This window comes from Aythya fuligula, chromosome 15 (genome assembly GCF_009819795.1).
Source record: "Aythya fuligula isolate bAytFul2 chromosome 15, bAytFul2.pri, whole genome shotgun sequence".
Classification (NCBI taxonomy): domain Eukaryota; kingdom Metazoa; phylum Chordata; class Aves; order Anseriformes; family Anatidae; genus Aythya; species Aythya fuligula.
The window spans coordinates 3,251,571-3,274,751 of NC_045573.1; the positions used below are offsets into that span (position 1 = coordinate 3,251,571).

General features: G+C 51.6%; 2 protein-coding genes across 3 annotated transcripts in view; one reads left to right on the forward strand and one right to left on the reverse strand.

Annotated features, from left to right (window-relative positions):
- The first annotated feature begins 7,197 nt into the window (after positions 1-7,197).
- On the forward strand, positions 7,198-10,516 carry TNFRSF13B (TNF receptor superfamily member 13B). Its single transcript, XM_032197749.1, has 4 exons — positions 7,198-7,336; positions 8,171-8,287; positions 8,727-8,975; positions 10,242-10,516. Exons 1-4 carry the CDS (start codon positions 7,198-7,200, stop codon positions 10,514-10,516), a joined length of 780 nt encoding a protein of 259 aa, XP_032053640.1.
- Positions 10,517-15,744: 5,228 nt separating this feature from the next.
- Positions 15,745-23,181, reverse strand: part of USP22 (ubiquitin specific peptidase 22) — a 98,189-nt gene continuing 90,752 nt past the window's right edge. For both annotated transcript variants that reach the window (XM_032197340.1, XM_032197339.1), the window contains 4 exons: positions 21,811-21,902; positions 20,234-20,296; positions 18,196-18,345; positions 15,745-16,356 (listed from right to left, as the gene is read on the reverse strand). In XM_032197340.1, coding sequence (XP_032053231.1) covers positions 16,314-16,356; positions 18,196-18,345; positions 20,234-20,296; positions 21,811-21,902 — 348 coding nt within the window. In that variant the 3' untranslated portion in view covers positions 15,745-16,313. The remainder of the gene's footprint in view (positions 16,357-18,195; positions 18,346-20,233; positions 20,297-21,810; positions 21,903-23,181) is intronic.

A 23,181-nucleotide genomic window follows, 5' to 3' on the forward strand; every position in this document is an offset into this window, starting at 1 on the left:
GCTCGGGGCCGCGACCTGGCGCCGGGGCCGGCAGCACTCGTGGGGAAGCGGCTGGTGCCGGGGCTGGCTCCAGCCTTCCCAAAAATCCAGCCAAACGGGACGAGCCTCTCCATAAACCTGTCGAGCTGCATTCAGCCAGGCAGGAGCCAGCGTCCGTGCGCTGCCGCCGGCCGCCCGCCTGCTGCCGTGGATGGGTGCAGCGAGCGGGGCTGCCAAAAAACTCGACTCCTTGCACGTGCCCCCCTGTGCCGGCAGGTCCCGGCACGGCCGGAGGCACCAAGTGCTCCCGTGCATGCTGCTGTGATGGGCAGCCCCCCAATCCCGTCCCCAACGCCCCCGCTGTGGGGATGCCCGGCTGTGCGTAGCAGCCCAGAGCCGGTCCGGAGCAGTTTTCTCCAAGTAGGGCAATTAAAATAATGGGAAAATGGAAAGTATTCGTCAGGGAGCTGCGGTGGCAGAAGGGGAAGGTGCTGCGGTGAGTCAGCGATCCCAAGCGAAGCCCCAGCGCCAGGTAAACAAGCTGAAAACCAGGAGGTGTTAGTCACCGGGGCTGGCTGCACCGGCCCCGGCATGGGAAGGGCACCACCGACCCCTCCTGCCCCAGAAAAAGGGTTTGGTGGCACCAAAAATCCCACCACAAAGCAGCACCCGCTCCCGATCGCGTGCTCCCCACAAGCAGCTACCTCCACCCGCGAGGACATCACCAGGATGGGGACATGGGATGTGTGGCTGTGCCACATAGGACCCCAGGAGCCACCCCATTTTGTAGGAAAACTTTTATGGGATGTTTCTTCCTGCAGGGCCGGGCGCTGCCGGGGCAGGAGGAGGATGCTTGGGTGCTCCCCCTGTGTGGCCATCGCTCCTCGCGTGACCTCGGGCGAGTCGTTTCGTCTCCCTGTGCCTCCACCTCGCCGTCATTACGCTGGAGCCAGACGGACGGATGCCCAGGGGAGAGGGGAGGATTTGGTGTTTAAAGCCCTGGGATCCCTGCTGGATCCAGGCTGGGACCGGCTGGCGCCTGTGAGGGTTTCCCTTCTCCTGCCCCGTGCCAAGCAGGGCATGGGGTTCCCCTGCTCCTGCCCAGCCATGGGGGGCTGGATGGGGCCAGGGGCTCGGGTGTCCCCATGCCCCAATGCTTCTGGTGGCGAGGGGGAACCTACAGGTTAGAAATATGGGGCAGACAAACAGCCTGATGGAGGGAGGAGACCCCCTGGGCTGCCCCAATGCCATCTTCTTGCCCCAAAAAGACCCAAATCACCCTCTGGAAGAAACACTGTGCTCAGCTGCAGCCACTGCAGCCCAGAGAGGAGGCAGCAGCTGGGAAAGATCCCGCAGAGGGTCCAGGGCAGCCCTCTGCTTCACTGGGTGCTCACACACACACACACACGGGCCTGAGCTAGCCCCAGGAGCTGCCCTAAATCCTGTCCCACCAAGCAGAGATTTCCTCTCACCCACAGCCTCCCATGCCTGCGAGTTCATACCCTGCTAAAATTGGGCCAAATGTTAATTGTGCTCCCAGCCGAGCTATCACGGCTGCTTCCTGCCATCAGACCTCGCTGTGCTTTACGGGGGAGAAAAATCCGGCCCTTTTGTCCCCATGTGTGCCTCCCCCAGCCTTCTCTGGCCGGGATCACCCCGTGAGGTCCCCCCCTATATCCCCCCACCCTCCTGCCCGCCGCCAGCCCCTCGCCGCCGCAGCCGTCGGGTGTCTGCTCCGGTGACTCCACATAATGCAGGTTTTCCAAATGGCAACGTCGCCTGGCTGGAAATTAAATACTCGGGAGAAACCCATTATAACGCAGCGACGCAATTAGCTTTATCAGCCAGCCCAGAGTGATGCCAAAAAAGCAGAGCCGACTCACTTGACAGGAGCTGCCATCCATGAAACCGAGCTAACGACCTTAATTATATTTTTAGCTTCTAATTTTTGGCTGACAGGATCCCCAATTACCCAGCCCATAATTTGCCCAGGGACTGCCATCAGCCTACCTGGTCTCTAATTCCCAGGGTCAGCCCTTTTATCCCCTTTTTACACGTTTAGACTCCCACTGGCCGCCCTCCAGCCCGCTGGAATTTCCCCAGGGTTTCGCAGCGCTAAAAATTAACAGCACGGCTCCTCCGGCAGCCTGCAAGCCTGGTCCTGCAAGGGTCCCAAGAGAAAAAAAAAAACCTCGGCCTGACAAAACCCAGCCCCGGGTTGGGGTCCCCGTGGAGATCCAGCCTTGGTGGAGCAGGTTGGCAGCGGGAGAGCCCGGGCCAGGCGTGAGCGCCGTGCGTAATCTGGAGCAGGGGCGATGTCAGAGGTGGTGACGGGGTGAAAATCCTGCGTTTTTCACATCAGCTGCTCCGTCCGAAGGTTGTTCTTTGACTCATCTCCCCTATCTGCTTCCCACATGCACCGATGCCGTCCTCTCCCTCCCCGTGGCAGGCACTGGCGGTGTTTTACTCTCGGTGCCAGCCCTGCGCCCCAGCAGGTGCCGGATTTGGGGCGCTGGCCTCGAGCACAGCCTGGTTTTCACAACATTTTCCTTCCCTGATCCACACCAGCTTTGGGCAAGGCGGCTTTTTGGCATCTTTGCCCAGCCACCAGACCCCCCCAGACCCCCCAGCATGGGGGCTGCAGCAGCGCCTGGCCCCCGATGGGTGCTGAGCACCCTTGGGGCGATGCGCCAAGGCGGGGTGGCAGGGTAAGGCCAGGGTGCAACGCAGGGAACGGAGCAACATGGGCTGGTCAGGGGCTGTCCGAACCCCAAATTGTGTGTGGGGCTGGTGAAAAAGGATGCTCAGGTGCTGCCGAGCCCCTATCCGGGCAGAGCAGGAGCTGGAGGGAGGGGTGGGCTGCAAAAAGAGCCCCCAGCACCCAGCACCCAGCACCCAGCACCCAGCCGGGCTGGGCGAGCCGAGGCTGCCACCTCCTGGGCAGAGCCACGAAAAGCCGGGCCCTGCTTCTCTGCGCCCCCCCGGCTGCAGAAATGGGGCAGAGGGGGCCGCATCCCTCGGTTGTGCCCCCCCCGGCCCTAAATTTTGCCCCCCCCCCTCGGCTCCCGGTTGCGCCCAGCCGGGGGTGGCAGCAGGGGGCTGGCACTCGCTGGCGGTGGCATCCTGGGGACATGGGCACAAGCCCTGGTGGCAAATTTATTTTATATTTATTTTATTTTATTATTTTATATTTTATTTTTATTTTATTTTATTTTATTTTATTTTATTTTATTTTATTTTATTATTTTATTTTATGGGGATGGGATGGGTGCAGCTCTGCCGCTGGGCTTACCCGTACCCCAAAATTGGGGGATTCAATCACAGAGCAGCTGCTGCGAGGCACGGCAGGAGGCAGTGGGATGCGCGATGGTCGGGCAGCGGGGGTCATTGGGTGCATCCCGACCCCAGCACGCTCGAGATCAGGCGTCCACGGGGAATTAGGGTGAGAGAAATGAGTCCCCAGCAGCCAGCTGTGCTCAGCCCGGCCTCACGGTTTCAACCCAAAACGGCTCCTCTTCCCCTTCCCCCCCCCTCACGGCCCCTCTTTTGGGGTCCCAAAGGGAGCACACGTGCAAGCAAATGCCTTGGCTGAGGTTTCACAAATCAGAAGGGGGCCGAGAGAAGGCTGGAAGGAAAATATCCCGGGAAAGCTGCTGCGAGCACCAGCGGGAAGGCGAGGCTGCCCCAAAAAGGCTGGGAGCCGAACGCTGTTCACACTGCGTGCCCGTGCTCCCTGCAGCAGCAGCACCGGGGCACGAGCCCGGAGGAATAAAACCATTTTTTTGGTGAGACAAAACTGGGCTCCATGTCCCCAGAATGGACCCGGGCACTGCTGGAGCCGTCTGCAGGTGGGTGCTGAAGGACCCGGAGCCACGCTGGGAGGGTGCACGGGGAGCGGCCGTAGGATGCTCTCCCTCCGGCACCACACAGCAGGGGCAGGATTTAACCCAGGAGAGGGGTAAGGCACCCGTGGCAAGAAAGCAGCAGGCAGGGGGCTGAATTTGGAGGCCCTTCAGAGCCACGCGGCAGCCTCGGAGGTGCGATGCCACTCGGGGCACTCGCGGTGCCCGGCCGGGTGACGGGGGCGCAGCCGCAGCACCCCCGGAGGATTTTAGAGCTGAGCTTTAGGGCTTGGTCTCTGCTCAGCGAGGAGGGACAAACCGCCCCCAAAGTGCTTCTCACTTCCCTCTTGAGGGCAAGCGAGGGTGGAAACTGCAAGTCCCCCGCTGCTATTTACGGGGGCAGGTTTCCCCTGCAAAACCCCGAGAGCCGGCGGGCAGGGCTGGGGCCGTAGCTCCAGGCCCTCATCGCACCGTGCTCGAGCACTGCAGGCAGACCCCAAAAATCACGATTTCCTTCATCCTGCAGGCGAACGAGGCCTGGGCTCTGCTTCCCCCTGGGGCTGCCGCGGTGGGGTGAGTGACAGAGTGACACCGGGGCGAGTACAGAGCCGGAGTTTTTTTAACTGAGCGGAAAAACCTTGACACTGCCCCACTGATGTTTATAGAAAGTCTCAGGCATTGCTTCTTCCTTCCCCCTCCGGCTGCTTCTGCAGAAAACGTCCCCGGGGCTGAGCTGAGTCACCGTCCCACCGCACTCGCGGTGCCCTCGCACCTTCCCGGCCGCGTGGATAAGGGGGAAAAACCACCAGGAGTGAATGCAGCAGGGGAAAAGGGGGCAAAACCAGTAGCTGCCCAGTCTGGTTTGTTGTTTTTTGAGGTGCCACGGGTCGCTGTGGGGGCACGGGGCTGGGGCTCGGTGCCAGCAGCCCGCTCCCTCCCGTGCCAGCTCAGCGAGGGGCCCCGCAGCTCCACTCCTTCCCTGCTCTGCTGACCAAAGCCCCGTTTTCAGGGTGAGGTGAGCCCTAAAAATAACTGTTTAGCTGTATCCCTGGAGGCTGCCAGCAGCGCAGTGGTGGCCCTTTGCCCCGTGCCACCCGGGCTGTGTTGTTGAGGCTTCCTGCACCCACTGCCAGCAGCACCAAGCCTGGCCGCGACCTGCGGTGCCCACGCTGGGCAGCTCAGCCCTCCTGCAACCCTCCTGCCCCTGAGGGATAAGTGAAACAGAAAATATCATTTCCAGCGTGCTGTTGGGAGCCACGAGATGCTCTCAAGATGTTGAGCAGGAGCCAGGCAGGCCAGCAGCACCGCACAGCCTTTTGCTCAGCCGGAGCTGCTCCTTTTCTCGGCAAAACTGGGAAAAAAAAGTGACCCTCGCCTGCCCCAGGGCAGCTGCTTTCTCTGCAGAAGAAAACCTCCTGCTGGTGGTGGGTGATGAAAGGGCAGGTGCTGCAGAGCCAGACACCCAGCTGGGAGCTCTCCCTGCTGCGACGTGGCCACCAGGACCGGCACATCCCCTCCCTGCATGCCCCCCGCTCCCCCGGCAGCCCTGGAACCAATGCAGTGCGCTGCGAGCGGCCGATTTGCATCGGAGGGATAAGGGGAAGCCCCAGGAAACGCATGGCCCAGGCATTAATCAAATCTACCTCTAATAATAAACCTCCCCAGCAATGCGCGGGCTCGGAGAGCGCAGTGCGATGGCAGGAGCCGAGGGGGAGTAGCCACCGAGCCAGAGCCAAGCGTGAGTTGTGCCCGTGGAGGGGCTGCAAAGGGGCTGGGGGCGAGGGGTTTGCTTGTGCCAGGGCTGCGGGGATGTTTCCAGAGAGCTGGCAGGGAGCAGAGGGGCTCCTTGGGGATGAAATGGTCGCTTCACGCTTTGGGTGGAGGTTTCAGGAGTTTGGGTGCCGTGGTGGGGCATCCCGGGCAGGGAGCTCAGCCACTGGGCAGGGATTTTGCTTAAAAAAAAAAAAAAAAGAGAGACCCCCTGCCTGGGGGTCTTCTCTTTGGGGACAAAAAGTCTCCAAAAAGCATTGGAGGAGAGCACAGGCCTGAGCCTCGCTGTGCCCCAGGGATCATCTTCAGCCAGCTCAAGAGAAGGGAATTGTTTAATTTCATAGCGGCGTTAATTGAACAGCAGGGCTAGAAGGGCCGCAGCCCTGCGCAGAGCAGATTTATCCTTTACTTTGTGAGGCTGGGAGGGCTTCACCCACGCTGCACAAACTGGGATCCAGCTCACAGCCAGAGCTAGAATGGAAATTGCTGCTTCAGGCAGCAGCGGGACAGACGGATGGACACACAAAACCCCCGATTGCCGTGCGCTCCCAAGGACAAGAGGCACAGAGACAGATCCCCGTCAGAGCGCAGCAGCATTTCTATACCAAAATCAGAGTTGGGCTTCAAAAGGCAGCATCGCAGCAGCCCCAGCCAAGGCCAGAGGCGGCTTCCAGGCACGTGGAGGCTGGCACCGTGCCGGGCAGTGATGGCTTTTAATTGTTTTGGGCCCCTTGGCACCGGCACCAGCCGCCCGCACAGGAAACAGCTGCGCTCCGCAGAGGGATGCGGTCGCCCACGAGCCTCTCGGTCAGCAAAGGGCTGCTAACAACTAAATGCTTTTTAGCAAGCTAATATTTAAAATTTCAAATTGTTCAGGACATTGCTGCTGCTCAGGGCTCCCAGCGATGCCTCGCTCCTGCCCCTCATCAAACCCCTTCCCTCTCCCCAGCCCACGGGCACGGGGCACGCTGCGGCCACGTAGGATGGGACGAATGGCTCCTTGTGGGGACAAAATCCCTTCCAGTGCCATGTGTCCCAGCTGGTGCTGGTGGAAGCGGTGCTTAAAGCTCTCCCAGAGAGGCCTCTCTCCTTCTGCTGCCTAGGGGAGTGTGACACATCAAAACCTGCTTTCGGGATGATGCCAGGACGCCAAACAGAGACGTCAGAAATTACACACAGCATGGCAGAAACTGCCCCTCGGCCACAGGGGAGCTCAGAAGTTTCCAGATTTACAAATCGTTTCAGAAGATGGTGCTAGCAGTCATTCTGGTTGCGTTTCTGTTCCTTTTGGTAAAAAGATGTAAAGGCAGGAGCAGGTCCCTGCCCTTATTGCTGCAGGCAGTTTCACACATCCCCACGCCCTTGGGGCACAGCAAGGGGCCAGGCAGAGACCAGGGTGCTCACCCTGCGTGTCCCCGGGGTCCAGATTATAACCCCCATGAGGACGTCCTGTGCTGAAGTGCTTGCTAAGCCTGAAGCAGATTTTGCTGCATGCTTTTAACCCAAGCCTGAGGCACAGCGGGCGTCCCCCTGCACGGGGGTCCCCAGGGCAGGGTCCCCGGCAGCACCACCTGCCCCATAGCCACTTTCCTCCCGTTCTGCAGCCATGGATGGGACGCCCCTGGGCTGTGATGCCATGAACAACTGCACCGACCAGCAGTACTGGGACGCCCTCGTCTGCCAGTGCATCCCCTGCAGCCTCATATGCGGCCGGTCCGCGGTGAGGAGGTGTGCTGCCCTGTGTGGTGAGTGGGGAAAGGCTCTGGGAGAACCCACGGGGCAGGCTCTGGGGCAGCTCGGCTTACCTTCAAGCCCAAAACACCGAGGGATGTGACTGCGTTGACCGGGATCAAGTTGTCCACACCTCTGTACTGCTCCTTCCTGGGATCCTAGGGAGCCTTCCCGGAGCTGTATTAATAGAGTTAGGCCTCATCTGTGGCACCCTGCCCTCGGGAGGGACATATCAGGCCCTGCTAATGTGGGTAACGACAACCTCAAGCAGAATGTGAGCCCCACGCTGTGGCAGGCACCGAGGCTGGGTGCTGCTGAGCAGAGGCGCAGCGCAGCCGAAGCCTGCGCACAGCGAGGTGTCACATCTCCGAGGGGGCTGAGGGTGGGAGATGCTGTCCCCACGGCCCCAAGCCCATGCTCAGGCAGGTTTTGGTGTGCCCCAAAAAGCCACGCAAGCCCCAGAGGCCAGGAGCTGTAAGAGCAGCACCAGGAGCTCGCTGCCACGGGCAGGCACGGCTGCACCCCGTCCCCTTCCCCACGCAGCGCCCAGCAAACCCCATTCCCCAATATTCATCATCTGGCTGAATACCTCCACCTGCCAGCCCCAGAGATGTTTTCAACGCTTCCAACAGCATCAGACAGATCTCAGCCTGCACCCATGGGAGCTGTGCACTTGTCCCAAGCGGCCGTGGGCTCGTCCCCGCGTGAACCCCAGCAGGGAGGGCCCCGGGCTGGGAGCCTCCTGCTCAGGTGACGGGGAGGCAGGAGGAGCCGTGCGGGCAGAAGGACGTGCTCAGGGTGAGGACGTGCTCAGGACGAGCCCCGTTCCTTTCCCTGCCTTCCCACAGAGTCCATGGTTTGCAACAGGAAAGCCGGCTTCTACTACGACAAGCTCCTGAAAAAATGCATCAACTGTGCCACGGTCTGCGGGCAGCACCCCAAGCAGTGCGACCCCTCCTGCGGATGTAAGGCTGTGTGCGAGGGCAGGGGGATCGGGGGGGGCCGTGGGGCAGGGTCCCACATGGGGCTGGGCTAAAAGAGGAGCCGGGTTATGGGGTGGAAGCTAGGGAAGAGGCAGCAAACCCTGCTCTCTGACCCCAGGGCTTGGTGCATGGCCTTGGGGAGGGGGAGAAGGAAGGGATGGGCTCTTTTGCCTCAGATCAACCAGTCCCAGCTTGGGGTTGAGATGTGGGTGCTGGAGAAACGGGGAGGGAGGGCAGATCTCCTCCATTAGCCATAAAAAACAACCAAACAGAGGAGCTGCGGTGCTGCTTTCAGCTCCTTCCCAAGCGGAGCACGCAAGTGCCCTTCGCAGCACCCTGCCTCCATCAAAAAGTCAACGAGGGTGAGCTGTGTGCCGGGGGGGGTCTAAGCTCTCCTTTCTCTCTGCCTGGCCCCCAGCAGGTGCCCTGGCCACCACCCCCCCTCCACCGGCCGCCCTGGTCACGGCGCTGCCTCCCGCGGCCGCGTTGGAGCAGAAGGCGTGCGCGGAGCAGGAGCCGTGGCTGGTGGTGTACCTGCTGCTGGGGCTCTGCCTCTGCGCCCTCATCTGCTCCCTCTTCCTGGGCTGGACGCACCTGCGGAGGAAAGGAGAGGTGGGATCCTGCCAGGCCGGCACCGGGACCTGCCACCGCAGGGAGGATTCCTCCAAGGGTGAGTGCTGGGGGCACCGGGAGGGGACGGGGAGCTGGGGGTTGCTGGCACCTGGGTTCTGCCAGTGAGGTGCTGCACAGCCCAGCCTGAGCCTGAAGAGTGCAGGACCAGGGCCCTGTGCCCCAATTCCTCCCCTATTGCCCTTCTCGGGCACTCACGCAGGGTTGGGCAGAGGGTGAGAGCTGTGCTGCCCACCAGCGATTCCCCAAGGCACGAGGAGGAACAGCAAAAAGCTGACCCTCTTCCCCAAGGAGCCACCGTTGTGGCTGTTTCCTTTGGTTTCCCCCAAAATCCACCTTTGTGAAGATCTGGGGCTTTCACAGCAATTACAGCTCTGAGTTTATTCACTTGGGGCTGCTCTGGGGCCAACGGCTACCTGGCCAGGACCACGTCACACAAGTTTGCTGCCTTGAAATGTCGCAGCCCAGCAGCTGAATTGCCTTGCAGCACAGCATCAAAGCCCAAAGTTTTGGCCTTGGAGCCAGGGGGCCTTCACCAGTCTTTGGCATAGGAAGAAAAGCTTGGGAAAGGATAACGGGGAGTAAAGCAACATAGAAAAGATGTGTTGACTTTCACCCCCTCCTCTTCTCCCCTGCCTTCTCTTAAAAATATATATATTACATATATATATATATATATATATACTTATTTATGTAGACAGACATTAGTTTACGTACCTGAAGAGCTGGATGAGGAAAATCAGGAAGAGCACACGAGGCGCTGCTCCAGCCGGGCTCAGTCCCCAGCAGCGCTGCAGTTTGAGGCACTGTTGGCTCCGTCCCAGGACACTGGCACTGGGCGCTGGCTTCTGAGGGAGGCTGGCAGGTTCAAAGTGATTTACTGCATGCTTCTTCGTAGCCCCAGCCTAGCCTTGTTTATCAGACTTCAGCTGATGGAGCAGAGCCCTCTGACAGCCCATAGAGCCGTGGCCCTTCAGCCTGCCCTGCTGCAGCCCCTGCACCTTGCACGGCGCCGCACCATTGCATTCGTGTATGCTACAAAATGAGCACTTCATGACAAGACAATTTACATGCGGTGCTATAAATATTAAAATTACTTCAGTGCTAAAGCTCCAGCCTGCCTGCTCGAGGCACTGCCCCATTCACAGGACGGGCTGCATGCTGCAGGCCACGCTGTGGGCACAACATGGAGGGAGGGGGGCTCCAGCACTGCCTCCCTGCAGGCCTCAGGGCAGCACTGCAGAGCCTTTCCTGGGTAAAAGCTGCTCCTAAACACCTCAGGCTAACCCACAAAGTTCATTTGCAGATCGCCTGGTGGAAGCGGGCAGCGTTGGTGATGGATCCACCGGCAGCAAGGTCCCCGAGCCAGTGGAAACCTGCGGCTTCTGCTTCCCCGGACACGGCTCGGCTGTACAGGAGAGCAAAGGGCACCACAGCCCCTCCTGCCCCCCGGGGGAGAGGGTTGCTGCCGCTCACAGCAGGGTGTGCAGCACGGGAAGTGCCGGGGCGATTCCCAGCCCTGACGACGGCCATTTTAAGATCATTTGCTCTCCTTCGCAAGAGAAGACGCAAATGGCGTGACCGCGGTGAACGCTCCTGCACGGGCTCAGAAAGGAGGGCTGTCCCTCCTGCCCCCAAAACACAGCTGCTTCTCCCTCCGATCCCAGCCCCAGCTCCTGCCAGGGCAGGTGGACACAGCTTAGGGGCTGTGGGTCACAGACAGTGCCTTTCTCTTCTTGGAAACCCAAACTCTCCTTGTTCCAGTGATGGATGTTGCTCCCCATTCAGCCGTGCCTCCATGCTCCAACCTGACCTCCGCAGACACCTCCATGCTTCCTGGCCCTTGGGACCGGGGGCCCGTGGGGGCTTCTCAGCCTGGTTCCTCCATCAGCATCACTTTGCCTCTACAAAGGGCGCCGATGCCTGGCCAGGAGCAGCCAGTGGCAAGCATCAGGCCACCGCCTTTCCCTGTTTGAAAACTCTGCCTTGCACCACAAGTGGCTTCTGAGCAGAGCTGTGCTCATGTGGGATGCACTCGATGGACTGAAAGTGGATGAAGCGGTGGTGCCTGGCGCCATCTCGAGAATTGGCCAGGTGTGACAGCAGCCTGACCTCGATCCATCGCCCCTGGGTGTCTGCCTCCTTCACCAAGAGGTCTCCTCTCCTCAGGACTATGAGGAGTTTTCCAGAGAATCAGTTTAAAGTGTTTTAAAGCATCTCGGGCCTTTCAGACAAAGCTGCGGCCTGGCCTACTCCAGCCTCCCAGGACGTTCCGCACAGACATGATGACCACCAAGTGCCACTGCCGTGCTCCCAGGTGGGGCACGTTTTCTGACTTCAACAAAGTTCTTTCACAGCAAGAGTATTCACAGTACATGAGCTCCACAGGCAGCTTTCAACGCTGCTTTGAGGGGAGGAAAGGACACGGGGCGGCGAGGCTTTGCCTTTTGACCGGATACGATACTGCATGAGTTGCTCCGGAGGCACCACAATCACCGACGGAACTGGGTTTAGATGTGAAAAATCATCCAAAGCTGAGAACTTTCTGGAAGACTTGATGCTCTGATGTACTCCTGGTCTGGATTACCTGAAATAGCTGGTAAAAGTGCCAGGCTGTGATGTGGCTGATTTGAGGAAAGGTTTTTGTCTGACCTGTATTTGAAAGCTACTACATAAAAATGTGAGTTTCAACATGTAACGTCAAGTTCTCTCATTCTCATTAAAGGAGACCGTAGGAATGTTTTGCTTGGTGAAAAATCCCTCCCGATAGGAGATCATTACCAAAAGTTTCTCAGACTAGGCCTTTAAACTTGACAGAATACACAGGGAAGGGGCAACAGATGCATGAACTGGTGATAGTAAAGCACAGGCCACGGTATCTGAGGCCACGTGAGGCTCCCCACCCTCTCATCCTCCTCCCTCTCTCAAGGCTTTCTTTTCCTTTCCTTCATTTCATCTCCCAGAGCCTCTCCCTCTCAGGCTCGGCTAATGAAGGGGCTTTGCACTCACCATGGGGCAGCTCCTGCACATTTCCACCTGCCCCACGTCCCCACCACCCCAAACACTTCCCAGCGAGGCCGGGGACTCCAGGAAGACGCCTGTGAGCAGGCGCAGTGTCACCTTGCACTGCCTGACCCCAACACCAAGGGGACAGGCAGCTTCAGCCCTGCTCAGGTGTCACCTCAGGGGACAGGTACCCACCATGTAACGGGAACCCTCCCACACGGCCTGTGTGAGGAGCCAGCACCCGATTTAAAACAAACAAACAATAAACCTGAACACGCCACCAGTTTTGCAATTACAGCATCTCTCGAGGCTGAGGAAGCATCAATTATTCAAAACAAGGCTTTAGGAAAGCTTTTACGCGAGCTGCCACAAGAGCTCACCCTGCCTGGCTCTGGCTGCCCATGGGGGGCAGAGCCTGTGTGGGGCTGGGGCTGTCCCCCTCGCCTCCATGCAGCCCCGGCTGCTGCTTACTGCTGGCAAGTGCTCCCCGGTCTCCTAAAATACTTGCTGCAATACATGGGGGAAGCAGCACCCTGCAGTTTGGGTCCTACAAACTGGGGGAAAACATCCATCAGACGCCAGGTCCCTCCTTCGAGCCCTGATAAGCGAGAGGGGAGCGTTCAGTTCAGTCAGGCGTGGTCTCCTCTCCTTCTGGGAAGGTAAATACTGTTATCAGCATGGAGAAGAAAAGGTAACCCTGAGCGTCACAGAGGTCAGATCAGCAGTAACACGCAGGCTCCCAGATACGTGCTGGGGAATTAAGAGAAATCAGCGGGTTTGCTATCACATTTGAAGTCACTGGCCAACAGCTCTGACAGAGCATGCTTAGAGAGATCCCTCTGAATAGCAGTCACTACCTGGGACAAATACTTTCGGTAATTAAGGGCACTGACTTCAAGCCCAAGCATCCACAGGGGGGCTTAAGCTGCTTCCAACTTTCCTGCTTTTGCTCAGGTTTTCATTAGGCACCAGCCTCAACCAAAGCTTTCTCCCCAGCCCATGGGCTGCGATGAGAAGGTACGACACCGACAGCCACCTTCTGGCTGGTTTTGTGCTGCACGCAGTTCAGCGCTGGTGTACAACCCCAAGGTACACTCCGGTATCAACCCACATCCTGGTACCAGGCTTTGGTTTCGGTCATTTCTTCAGATGCTTCCCTGTAACAGAGCAAGCCACGCCAATAAAAAATCATACTTCAAAATAAACCCGTCAGCCCCAAACTGCTCCCCGGCACGAGCAGGGTCAGCAGCTGAAGCACTGCAGCAATTGCCTCTCGCTGCCGTCTGCTAGCACACCAGGGAGGCACAACTCCATCAGTCCTTCGTCAGCGTCTCACTGCTCTGCGAGGACTTCTGCATCTTCCTGAAGGTGACGCTGAGTTCTGCAAAGAGCAGCCTCCCAGCTCTGCAGGGAATAAACCTCGTGCCTGAGCTCCTCAGCAGATGAAGGGAAAGAGAAGGGCTGCGTTTGGGGAAAAACATAATGAGGGGCAGCGCTGTTCGTGTGAGAGCAGCCGTCCTTCCATTTTTATAGGAATAAGGAAAGTGTTCTCTGCTTCTCTGCTTCTCTATCAACCTGTGCTGATTTGCTGTTGCTGGAAATAGAAACCTGCCTGGTACAATTCAGGGAGAAAGAAGAGCTTTTAATACACCACGAATTCTGCTTTAAAAGCCCAAACTAAAGCACTGAAATCTGCCTTGCTCTCCATCTCCCACTGAAAATCAGCTGTGCTGGTGCAGTTGCACAGAGCACAGCCCTCTTCACCAGCTCGAGAGGGGTGTGTGTGTGTGTGTGGAGGGGGGGGGAAAGAAAATAAATAAGGCTGATTTATGTGGCTGGCCTTGTCCCTAAACAGTTCATTTCTGAAGGATTAACAAAACAGACTGAGTTAGCTCCGGTGGCCAAGCGCGTGCTGGCGGAAAACAGAATTCACTTGTTCAGGCTCCAGCTGGAGACCAGCAGCCAAAGGCTCCGAGCTCAGCATCACAAAGCGGCGGCGGCCCCGCAGCACCAGCCCAGCTGCCGCGCGGTGGCACTGCTCCTCCAGCATCGGGGCGAGGCGGCGACGACGCGGGCTGCAGCAGCCATGGGAATAATGAAAGGCTGATTCTCGTCTTCCCCTGCAAGCTTGCTGCATTATTAAAAGGTAGCAGAAAAGCGTCGTCAAGCATCTGCACGATGCTGTGCCCAATTCCGGGAGGGAGAGGAGGGCCCCCCCCCCTCCCTTTTCCTGCAGGGTGTGCCATTCATCCGCATTTCTCCAGCAGCGTTTCATTTGCGACAAGAACACTCAGGTTAAATTTTGCAGTACCCAATTACAACTGAAAATTATTTCAAGCATGACGATAGGGAAAGACAGGTTATGAAACCAGAGTACGCTCTCGCTTCTGCAGAAACCGCGCTGCCTAGGTAACTCGCACACTGTGCGGTACGTTTTCTGTGTCTGATTTGGTATTCAAGGAGCTTCAATTAGTTGGTTCTTCTTCCCTCCTAGTTGCAAACTGTCACAGAGATCTCCTGATGCACAAAACCACCTTGTACTCTCCAGCTTGCGTACAAATCAAATGCGATTCCACCACCCTTTTGTGTAGCATCTCTTGTAAGACGCTCATTTAAAAAACAAACAAAGCCAGGCTTCACTTATTTTCCTCCCATTTCTGTCATTACACAGTCTGCTTTCTATCTCTCTCTCAGACAGGTTAGAGATGGCCCGTACCTATTTCTGCAGTACTGATTTAAAAGACAGGCCCCATCCATGTTTTTAAGCACTGTTGAAGTCGAGGATCATCTGTTTGGGTCCAGAGCTCAGCGACCTTTTTGGTGTGGCCCTTAGGCCAGTTTACATAGTGCCTAACTCAACACATGGCTCTCTCCAGGCTCCTTAAGGGAGAGCAAAGTTATTTTTTGCTCTTTTAAGCTCTGTGTTCTGAATGGTTTCTCTCATGGGCTGCAATTCAATCCACAGCCCAGCCTCCTGGGAGCAAGACAGAGCACACGAGCAGCCACTGCTGGTATCCAGGCAGGCCAACGAGCTGCTTTAAAAGACAGCGACGAAGGGAGAAAAACGGGAACAAAACTGCATTTGTGACAAAGCAAAAGCAAGCTGGTGCACCAGCTGCTGTAGGCTAAGGACACGGATACGGAGGCTGCAAAGAGAAGGAGAGTATGTGAGGAGTTAATACATGTGGGAGGGTACAAGGAACCAATACCAGCCTAGCACATACCAGGAAAATGTGTTGTTTACTTAAAAACCTAGTGCACTGCAGAAGTGCTCAATAGCAGCAGATCTATCGCTCAATGCTGCCCCCAGCAGCAACCGTTTCTAACAGATGGTATATTTCTCAATACCGAGGTTCTTTCAAGTATCAGCTCTATATGCCTTTGGAAGGCAACAGGGGGAAAAAAACAAAACAAAACAAAACAACAACAACCCAAACCAGCAACAACAAAACAAGCAATTCTGAGAAATTCGAACTTATTCACAAGATTTAAAAAAAGAACCAAGACCACTCTTACAGTATAAACACGCCAATTCATTCATTTTTACTGATGGTTGCATTAATGAATCTCATTCTCGTGAAAAAAAGGGAATAAAGGAAAAAAAATTAAGAAAATAGCTATTTATAGAAAACAAAAAAAAGGGCTCAAAACAGAAAAGAATCTGTGCTGATGCTTTTGACGAGCAGTCCGATGGCATTGAACATTACCTGTGCAAGCAGGCATGCTTGAAAACCTGTCTGTACTGTAGCTTCAGTTCCACAATCCAGGATTTCTTTTATTTGTTGGAAAAAAAAAGAGCCTAATAGTTTCATACTGTATTTATTTAATAACTAAAATTCACAAATAAAAAGATACTTGCAAAGTCCTTTAGTTGTGTCATCCCATCCTCCTCCACTCTACTGCTTTCAGACCCATATGCATAAAAAATGGGCTTGGATTTTTAATTTTAACTGTTATATGATTGGTCGTTGGAGCTGAAGCACCAATGGAGAAGATGCTTTATGGAGATGAGGGTACACCCCCTTGCCTTCCCACACACATTTTGGAGGAACATAGGAGATGTACCAGTGCCTGGACTCCTCTGCTCCCATTTCCCCCACCCAGAGCATTCCTTTCATTTTATATTTCCTCTGTTAAGTGACTGACTGTAGCCTCCTTTTTCCCCCTTTCTGTCCTTGCGGGACTGCATACACGTTGGACATTGTTCATTTCTTACTCCGCCAGGCTTTGAGCCAGTGTCAAGTAGGTCCTGTTACAGCTCAGTGCTAGTTGTTTTTTAATGGGTCTTTTCATTTCAGGTAGGTTTGTGTGTCGATTCAGAAGGCTTGCTTATTTTCTTCCTTGTTTATATCTGACAAGCTGCTGGATAAGGCTATTCATACTCCAGGAACTGTTTGTGATAGAACAGCAAATATCTGCAAGAAAGCAGAGGTACAGTTTCAGCTTTCTGCTGTGCATCATAGCAGATTAGTATTTCCATTGATGCAATTGTGAAAAATGAGGACTATTAATTTTGTTTTTCTTTTCAATTTGAAGCAATTCCAGGGACATGCCAGCTCCCTACAGTAACCATGGAAGAGAAGGAGGGAAGCCAGCTGAAATAATTTTACCAGTAACTCAGGGAACGGAACATTTGTCCATCCAGCAGTCAAACCCCTCTTGTTGTACAACCTCCTTAGAACCTGGAAGCTCTGCAAGATTGGGCTGTGTTGATGTCCAGACAGGCAGCATCCATTTAACACAATCATGACACAAAACATAACCGTGGTGGCTTCAGGATGCAACTGTTGCTTTAGACTCGTATGACCACAGCATCAGACATTTAGGATTACTGCAAACTGTCTGCCATTTACTGACAGAAACAAAATGAAGAACCAGGCACATGGGTGAAAACTCGTGTGTCCCAATCAAATACAGCTCATGTGTCTAATGTCTCAATCTGTACTCAAATCTGGTGTTTTAACAAGATGAAGTTCTTCCTGTCCTTAATTACTGTGTGTGTACTGCTACATAACAGAGCCCAGCTCTCAAGCAGTTACGTGTAGAGGGAAGCAGAGCGATCTCTACGTACCCTTTACACACCAAACACTGACAGGGTCATTGCATGACTCTGTTAAAAAGCTTCAGCATAATTTTTAGACTTTCCAATTATTATTTTTTCCTTTTCCAGTCCTACAGAGCTTCCCTCACACAACGCAGATCTACTCAGTGCCAGATTTAATCTGAACCAAGGAAAATGGATCAGAGATCAAACTAGCCTTTACTGAGACGGATGTGCAGCAGTTGTGTTGCATATCCTCTCCTCCTTGCATATGGCAGTTTCTTCTCCAACATACCCCATCCCAGGTCCAAAGCTAGCCAGTTCTTACTGAAGAAAAGCTTATTTCTTCTGCTGACCTCAAAGCACAAGTTACTCAAATCATTTAACACTAAAATTCAGGTGTCATAGGAAATTTTGCACTTCCCAGTTGAAGTTCAAAAAAGGAAAAGATGGCAAAATCTGTTTTAAAAATTGCAAGCTGAACATCTGTGCCTGCAGAAATCAATGGAAATGTCATGAATAATTAAAACAAAAACAAAGCAGGCTTATCTTTCCACAGTTGAAAATGCCAAAACGAAGACTTCAGTTTTTAAGTTACCTTATTCTTGAAATATATACCAATCCCCAGTGCTTCCCTCAAATGAGGAACACCAAGATGCTTCCCTTGCAAACTACTGCTCTGCGCTCCCACTGCTTGTCTAATGCAAGCATCTGAAATCATGATGTCAACCTGAAATCAATTTAAAGACATGAACTAAGAAACAGCTCATGTTCTATGCCTGCCTCCCATATAGCCTTGCAACTGCCTCGTACTATTTTCTTAATGGCTTTTCCTCAAATCTGTTACACTCACAATAACCCAAAGGTTACGCAAAGATCAGAGTGTGTCAAGGAGATGAATTCTCAAATAGCCCTGCTCCTATACACTGGGTGACCATAACACTTTGGTTTTCAGATCCCCCTCCGTTAGCAAGCCAGAGTTTGGAGCACCAGTTACAAACACTGCTGATGATCCCTTGTCCTTCCCCTTTTCTTCCTTAATCCAATTCACTACTACAAATCAACACTCTGAAGCACCGATACATACATGGAGAACCATTACATATTCGAAGAGAGTAATTAAGTCTTCTCAGATGTTATAGGGGCTTTCACCTGTAAGAAAAACCCATAGGACAATTTTTTTTTCCTTCTCCCTTTTCAGTTCGTAACTTACCCTTCACTGTCTAGTACATCCTTAATGCTAGCCTTGGTGATAATGGCATCATCACACTTGAACCACTGGTCCTTGTGCTGCCGGATGAAGCTGGTATAGTGCCCGCTCTCCAAGGTTCCCTGGTGATTAACTACTGCAAACAAGGAATACCTGGTACAGAAGAGAGTTAATCAATACGTGGATCAAAAGGGGAAAAATAAATGACATTTTAAAGAGGCAAAAGCTTGTGTTCATAAGCACATACAGAAACGGTAAGGGATCAGATCCATCAATAAAACACCAGCTCTTAACACTGACTGGAAATGGGGCACCCTTGCCCAGGGAAAAAGAACCACATTTTTCTTTCCCTGGCTTGTCATTACTGCAACATTCCAGTTTGATGACAGCCATCAGCTTCACCAATACTAGCTACTGAAGATTTTTCTTCTAAAATAGATCGATCTTGATGCATTCCTGCAGAGGACCGCTATTATCTAGTCTGACCTCCTATTTCCCTCTAGTCAACTAGCTGCTCTGGTGAACCAGAAAAAAAGCATTTTGGGGTTGGGGAAGGAGGTAATCTAAAGTATAGCTAATCTTAACTATTTCCAGCGATAAACTGCTGTACTGAGTAAGTGTCCTTAATCTGGAAAGTCTGTACTTATTTTGAAATGCCGAATATTTTCAGCCTCAACTTCCAGCTTTTGGATGTCGCTGTGAATTTATTTGCTAACCTGAAAACTACCTGACATCTCTGCTGTAAAAAAAGGTACTGATATACTAAGTTAGCTTCAACTTTTTTTTTTCTTTAACAGGAAAGGCTGAAGTCCTTTTTTTGTTCAAAGGTAAGATTTTGTTCCCAGTTATATTTGCGGCTCTTTTTGTAATGTTCTCCAATCTTTGCCTGTTTTTAAAATGGTATCCTCCAACCTGGATGCAAACACAGCTACCCCATGGTAAAATAATCTCTCTAATCTCCCTTGATATTGTCCTACTTATCTTCAAAAACCACAGAGCTCTTTTGACACAGTGGTGCCACAACAAGGCTCTTAATTCAGCTGACTGTCTACAGAGCCACACGTGTTAAAGTCACCCTCTTCCTGGGTGGAAATCTGATTAGGCTGGACAAGACTTCAGTCCTAGATGCAGGATTCTAGGACTGCTCCAACTGTTTACTGGCATCCAGCACACTAAGCAACTCAGACATCTCTGCTGTTACCTAATTACCTCATCTTTTTCTGCATTAACAGCTACTTCAACCTATGTTGCGTGCAAACCTCAACAGTGGTCGATTTTGTTTTCTTTTAGCTCTTTGCTAACAGTTATTAAACACTAGACCTCTCACGAGCCAATCCCTATAGGAGCACAGGTGGCACACCTGATTGCTATCTGCTTCTATGACAACTGCACCAAGACCTAGGTGGTTAGTTTTTCAATCTATTCTGTAATTCCAGTTTCTTAATGAAACTTTTAGTGCAAATGAAATGCCTTGAGGAATTTAAATGCACGACATTAGCATATGACTGCAGCAACCAAACTTGTAACCTTAATTAAAAAAGAAGTTTGTGTGACCATCTCTTTTTCCATAAAGCTCTGAACGTTAGTTTCAATGACTCTACTTTAAATTCCTGAGCGAGTCATGTGTCAGCCACTCTGTTATTCTGACTGCAATTCGTGCCTGACCAACAGACCCCACAATTACTGGGGTCGTCTAACTGGGACTTACTTTCAATCCTCTGGAACCTCCTTTGCCATTGCAATAGAAATTTGATTATTTAAAGGAAACACCCACCCCTTTTAATACTGGACCCACAGCCTTTAATGTTGCCCACAGACCGATTGCTGGGGTTACCATCTTCAGATTAGCAAGTGAGCTGCCACAGAGCCATGAAAGGGTATGCAATCAGAGCAAACGAAGCTTTATTTTGCAACAGTTCAGACTTACTGTGCTGTCAAACACGGTAACGCACTTCGCGCTGCAGGATATACAGCAGCCTGTACATCTCCTTCTAGAAGCCAACTACCTTTCACAATAGGAGTCACGGAATGTACCACTTACTTATTATCATTGTTTAGACTATCCGTCGGCTGCTGGTATTGCCCGTTCATTCTGCTCTCTTTACTGCAACACACACACACACAAAAATCCAGTCACTTAAAGCAGTGGCTTCCCAAACCGAGGAAATAGGTTTTACACGACACAGCCTGTTAGCTGAATCCAGGTCCTAATTCAAAGGCACAATGCTGCTTAGCAGCAGAGAAGGGCTGCCGATTAGGATGCTAAAAGATGCTTTATTTGTTCTTGCAGCAGTGCTACATAGGAAGCAGCATTTCTCCAGCCGGTCAAGGCTTCGGAGCTGCAAATACAGATCTGTTTACGTCAGATGCCCTATCCAAAAAGCTTTAAAAAAGGTTAAGAAACGATTTGTATTTTAAACCTGCAAAAATATCTAATTACATCAATCCCTTATCCTCTGATGGGTCAATCATCCTGGCTCTGACTTGTAAATTCATTTTGTGTTTTGACAGCAGCAATAGGATTATGCTGTTGATTTCATAGGCGATGAAATTCAGATTACTGAGCTATGCCTCCTGATTATCCCATCTATATTCCATTATGCTTGATACCTTTCATCAGCAGAGCCTGTTCTATCCAGGGAGAATTCACCACAGAGGAACAGAAAAGTCTCAAATTCTCCAGAATAAACTGGAATAAACCATATATTCTTAATATAACACTATTTAACAGAGCTGCAGGGCTCTCCTTTCTCTACTGGCAGAAGCATCTACTTTTCTCCAGGGAGAAAAAAAAAATGTTTGAAATTACTTTTACAATTTTAGCCTCAAATAGAGCCCCTGTGTTAAGAGATGCCACGTTTTGGAGCTTTCTGTGTTGCTTCAAATACAAATTAAATCTGAATACCTTCTTGTATAGTTGAAGGGAATACCTGATAGATACTTGTTTAACTGAGCTGATCAAGTTCCTTTTTTAAAGGTACTTTTAATATAAGTGTTATGCCTTTGCTGAACCTGGGAGGTGGGAGAAGTCTTACAGTTTGTTTAAATGCCAAACAGAAATACCGAATAGAGATTTTAACCTATTTTAACTTGGACTATGTGCTTTTCTGGAAGTGTTTTTTAAACAGAAGTTGAATGTACAAAACAAACCAAACAAAAAAAAAAAAACAGTTTCATATGTGCACAGGAATAGAGAGGAAGGAATTTTACAACCTCAGAATTACTAGGTTGGACACTAGTTTAATGTCTAATCTGCCTGCTAACACAAGATGACCCCGTGGGTGTGCATTCAGGTGATGCTCAAAGCACAGATCTTTAAAATCTGAAGGCACGATGGATCTGAATCTACAAGTTTAACATGCCCACAAACATAACACACATTAATAATAAAAAAAATGTTTAAATATCAAGCCCTTTCTGACACACAAAACTCAATAGTGTATCTAAAATTAGTTTAGAAATGATGCACATCTCAAGGAGAAGCTTACAGGAGAAGTACCATTATACATACTGTTCTATAACCTTGATTCAAGGATGTTCCATGTTTCATGCTGCACATTTATGGAACTGGTAAACAGTTCTGTCCAGGTCTTTGGGGATTTTGAACTTGGTACACACCTGGAAGCCATGAATGGTGTCATGTCCAGCTCCAGCGGAAACGAGACATACGTAGTGATCTTTCGCCTCAGTTTGGCTGAGTGTTCAAACCGCTGGAGACAAAGTGGAAGAATTTTTGTTGTTTTTTTGAGACAGACAGAAAATTTAGCCTGTTATAAGTGTTCTAAGCTTAGGTACAATGACATGAAAGCATACTAGCAGTCAGCAGCTAGGGACACTCCCAGACTTTTTTTCTGGGGGGGATCCCCAAGTAAATGATAAAACACGATTTCTACCAGGAAAATAAGTCACAATTTGTAGAGGAAAAATATAATATTCATTAGATTGTTTACCTTAGTACCTATCCACACAAATGTATTCCCAAATGATATTAAAATAATACATTAGACAGCACACACAGTCTTTAACTAGCCCCACATTCATTTGTACTGTGTAATATTTGAATGCAGGGCTGCTGCCTACACTAGCACACAGAACTGGTGACAGAGCTCTAGCTATCGGATTCACACACTTAATCCACCCATCCAATCATCTCAAATGACAGAAGTCAAGACTACACAGGAATACCAATTCAAATTAAGGCAAAAATGGAATATGATAATAAAAAAGCCTTGTCCCTTGGCCAAAAGCAGCCTGCAATACCCACCACCCTTTCTTCATCTTGTCAATCGAACATTTAATGGTAACAGGAACAAATAACAGAAAGAGATGAATGAGTTGCTATTTAAAGGCAGCTTCTCTCCCCATTTCTCAGAAATTCTGCTCTATTTACACTTCAAGTTAATTATTTTCCAATTGTGGTGCCATAACAATTCCCTAGCAACAGATCCAGACGTGAAAAGCTGAGACTTCTTTAATTCTTATCTTTTGTATTCCTTTTTTTTTTTTTTTTTTTTTTACTTTAACTCATGAAATTGTATTTGCATTTTGGATGGATGGGACAACACAACCATTTAGGAAAAAAATCAAAAACAATTCTTCAATCATTCTGCGTAACACAAATATTGAACTGAGTGTAGCAGGGGGGGTTTAGCATATTCACATTGCCGTGTCCAAAGAGCAGAATCACCTACACATCTTGCCAACTGCTCTGCATTAAAAAAAAAAAAAAAAAAAAAAAAGCCAATGCCCTCAAACCTTTCTCCCTCTCTCTTAAATTAAAAAAAAAAAAAAAAAAAAGGCAACCAAGTCAGACATTCAGGAACATCCCACTGCAGATCACCTTGGTTAATACCCAAGGTATAACTGAGGAAATGCTGGCATATTTGGGGGTGAACATCTGAAGTCATGATCGTGCCAAACAGTCTTAAAAGGCCTCTAAGTTACAGGACTGGGAATTCTCTCTGCCTGTAAAATCCTTCTCTAGTAGAA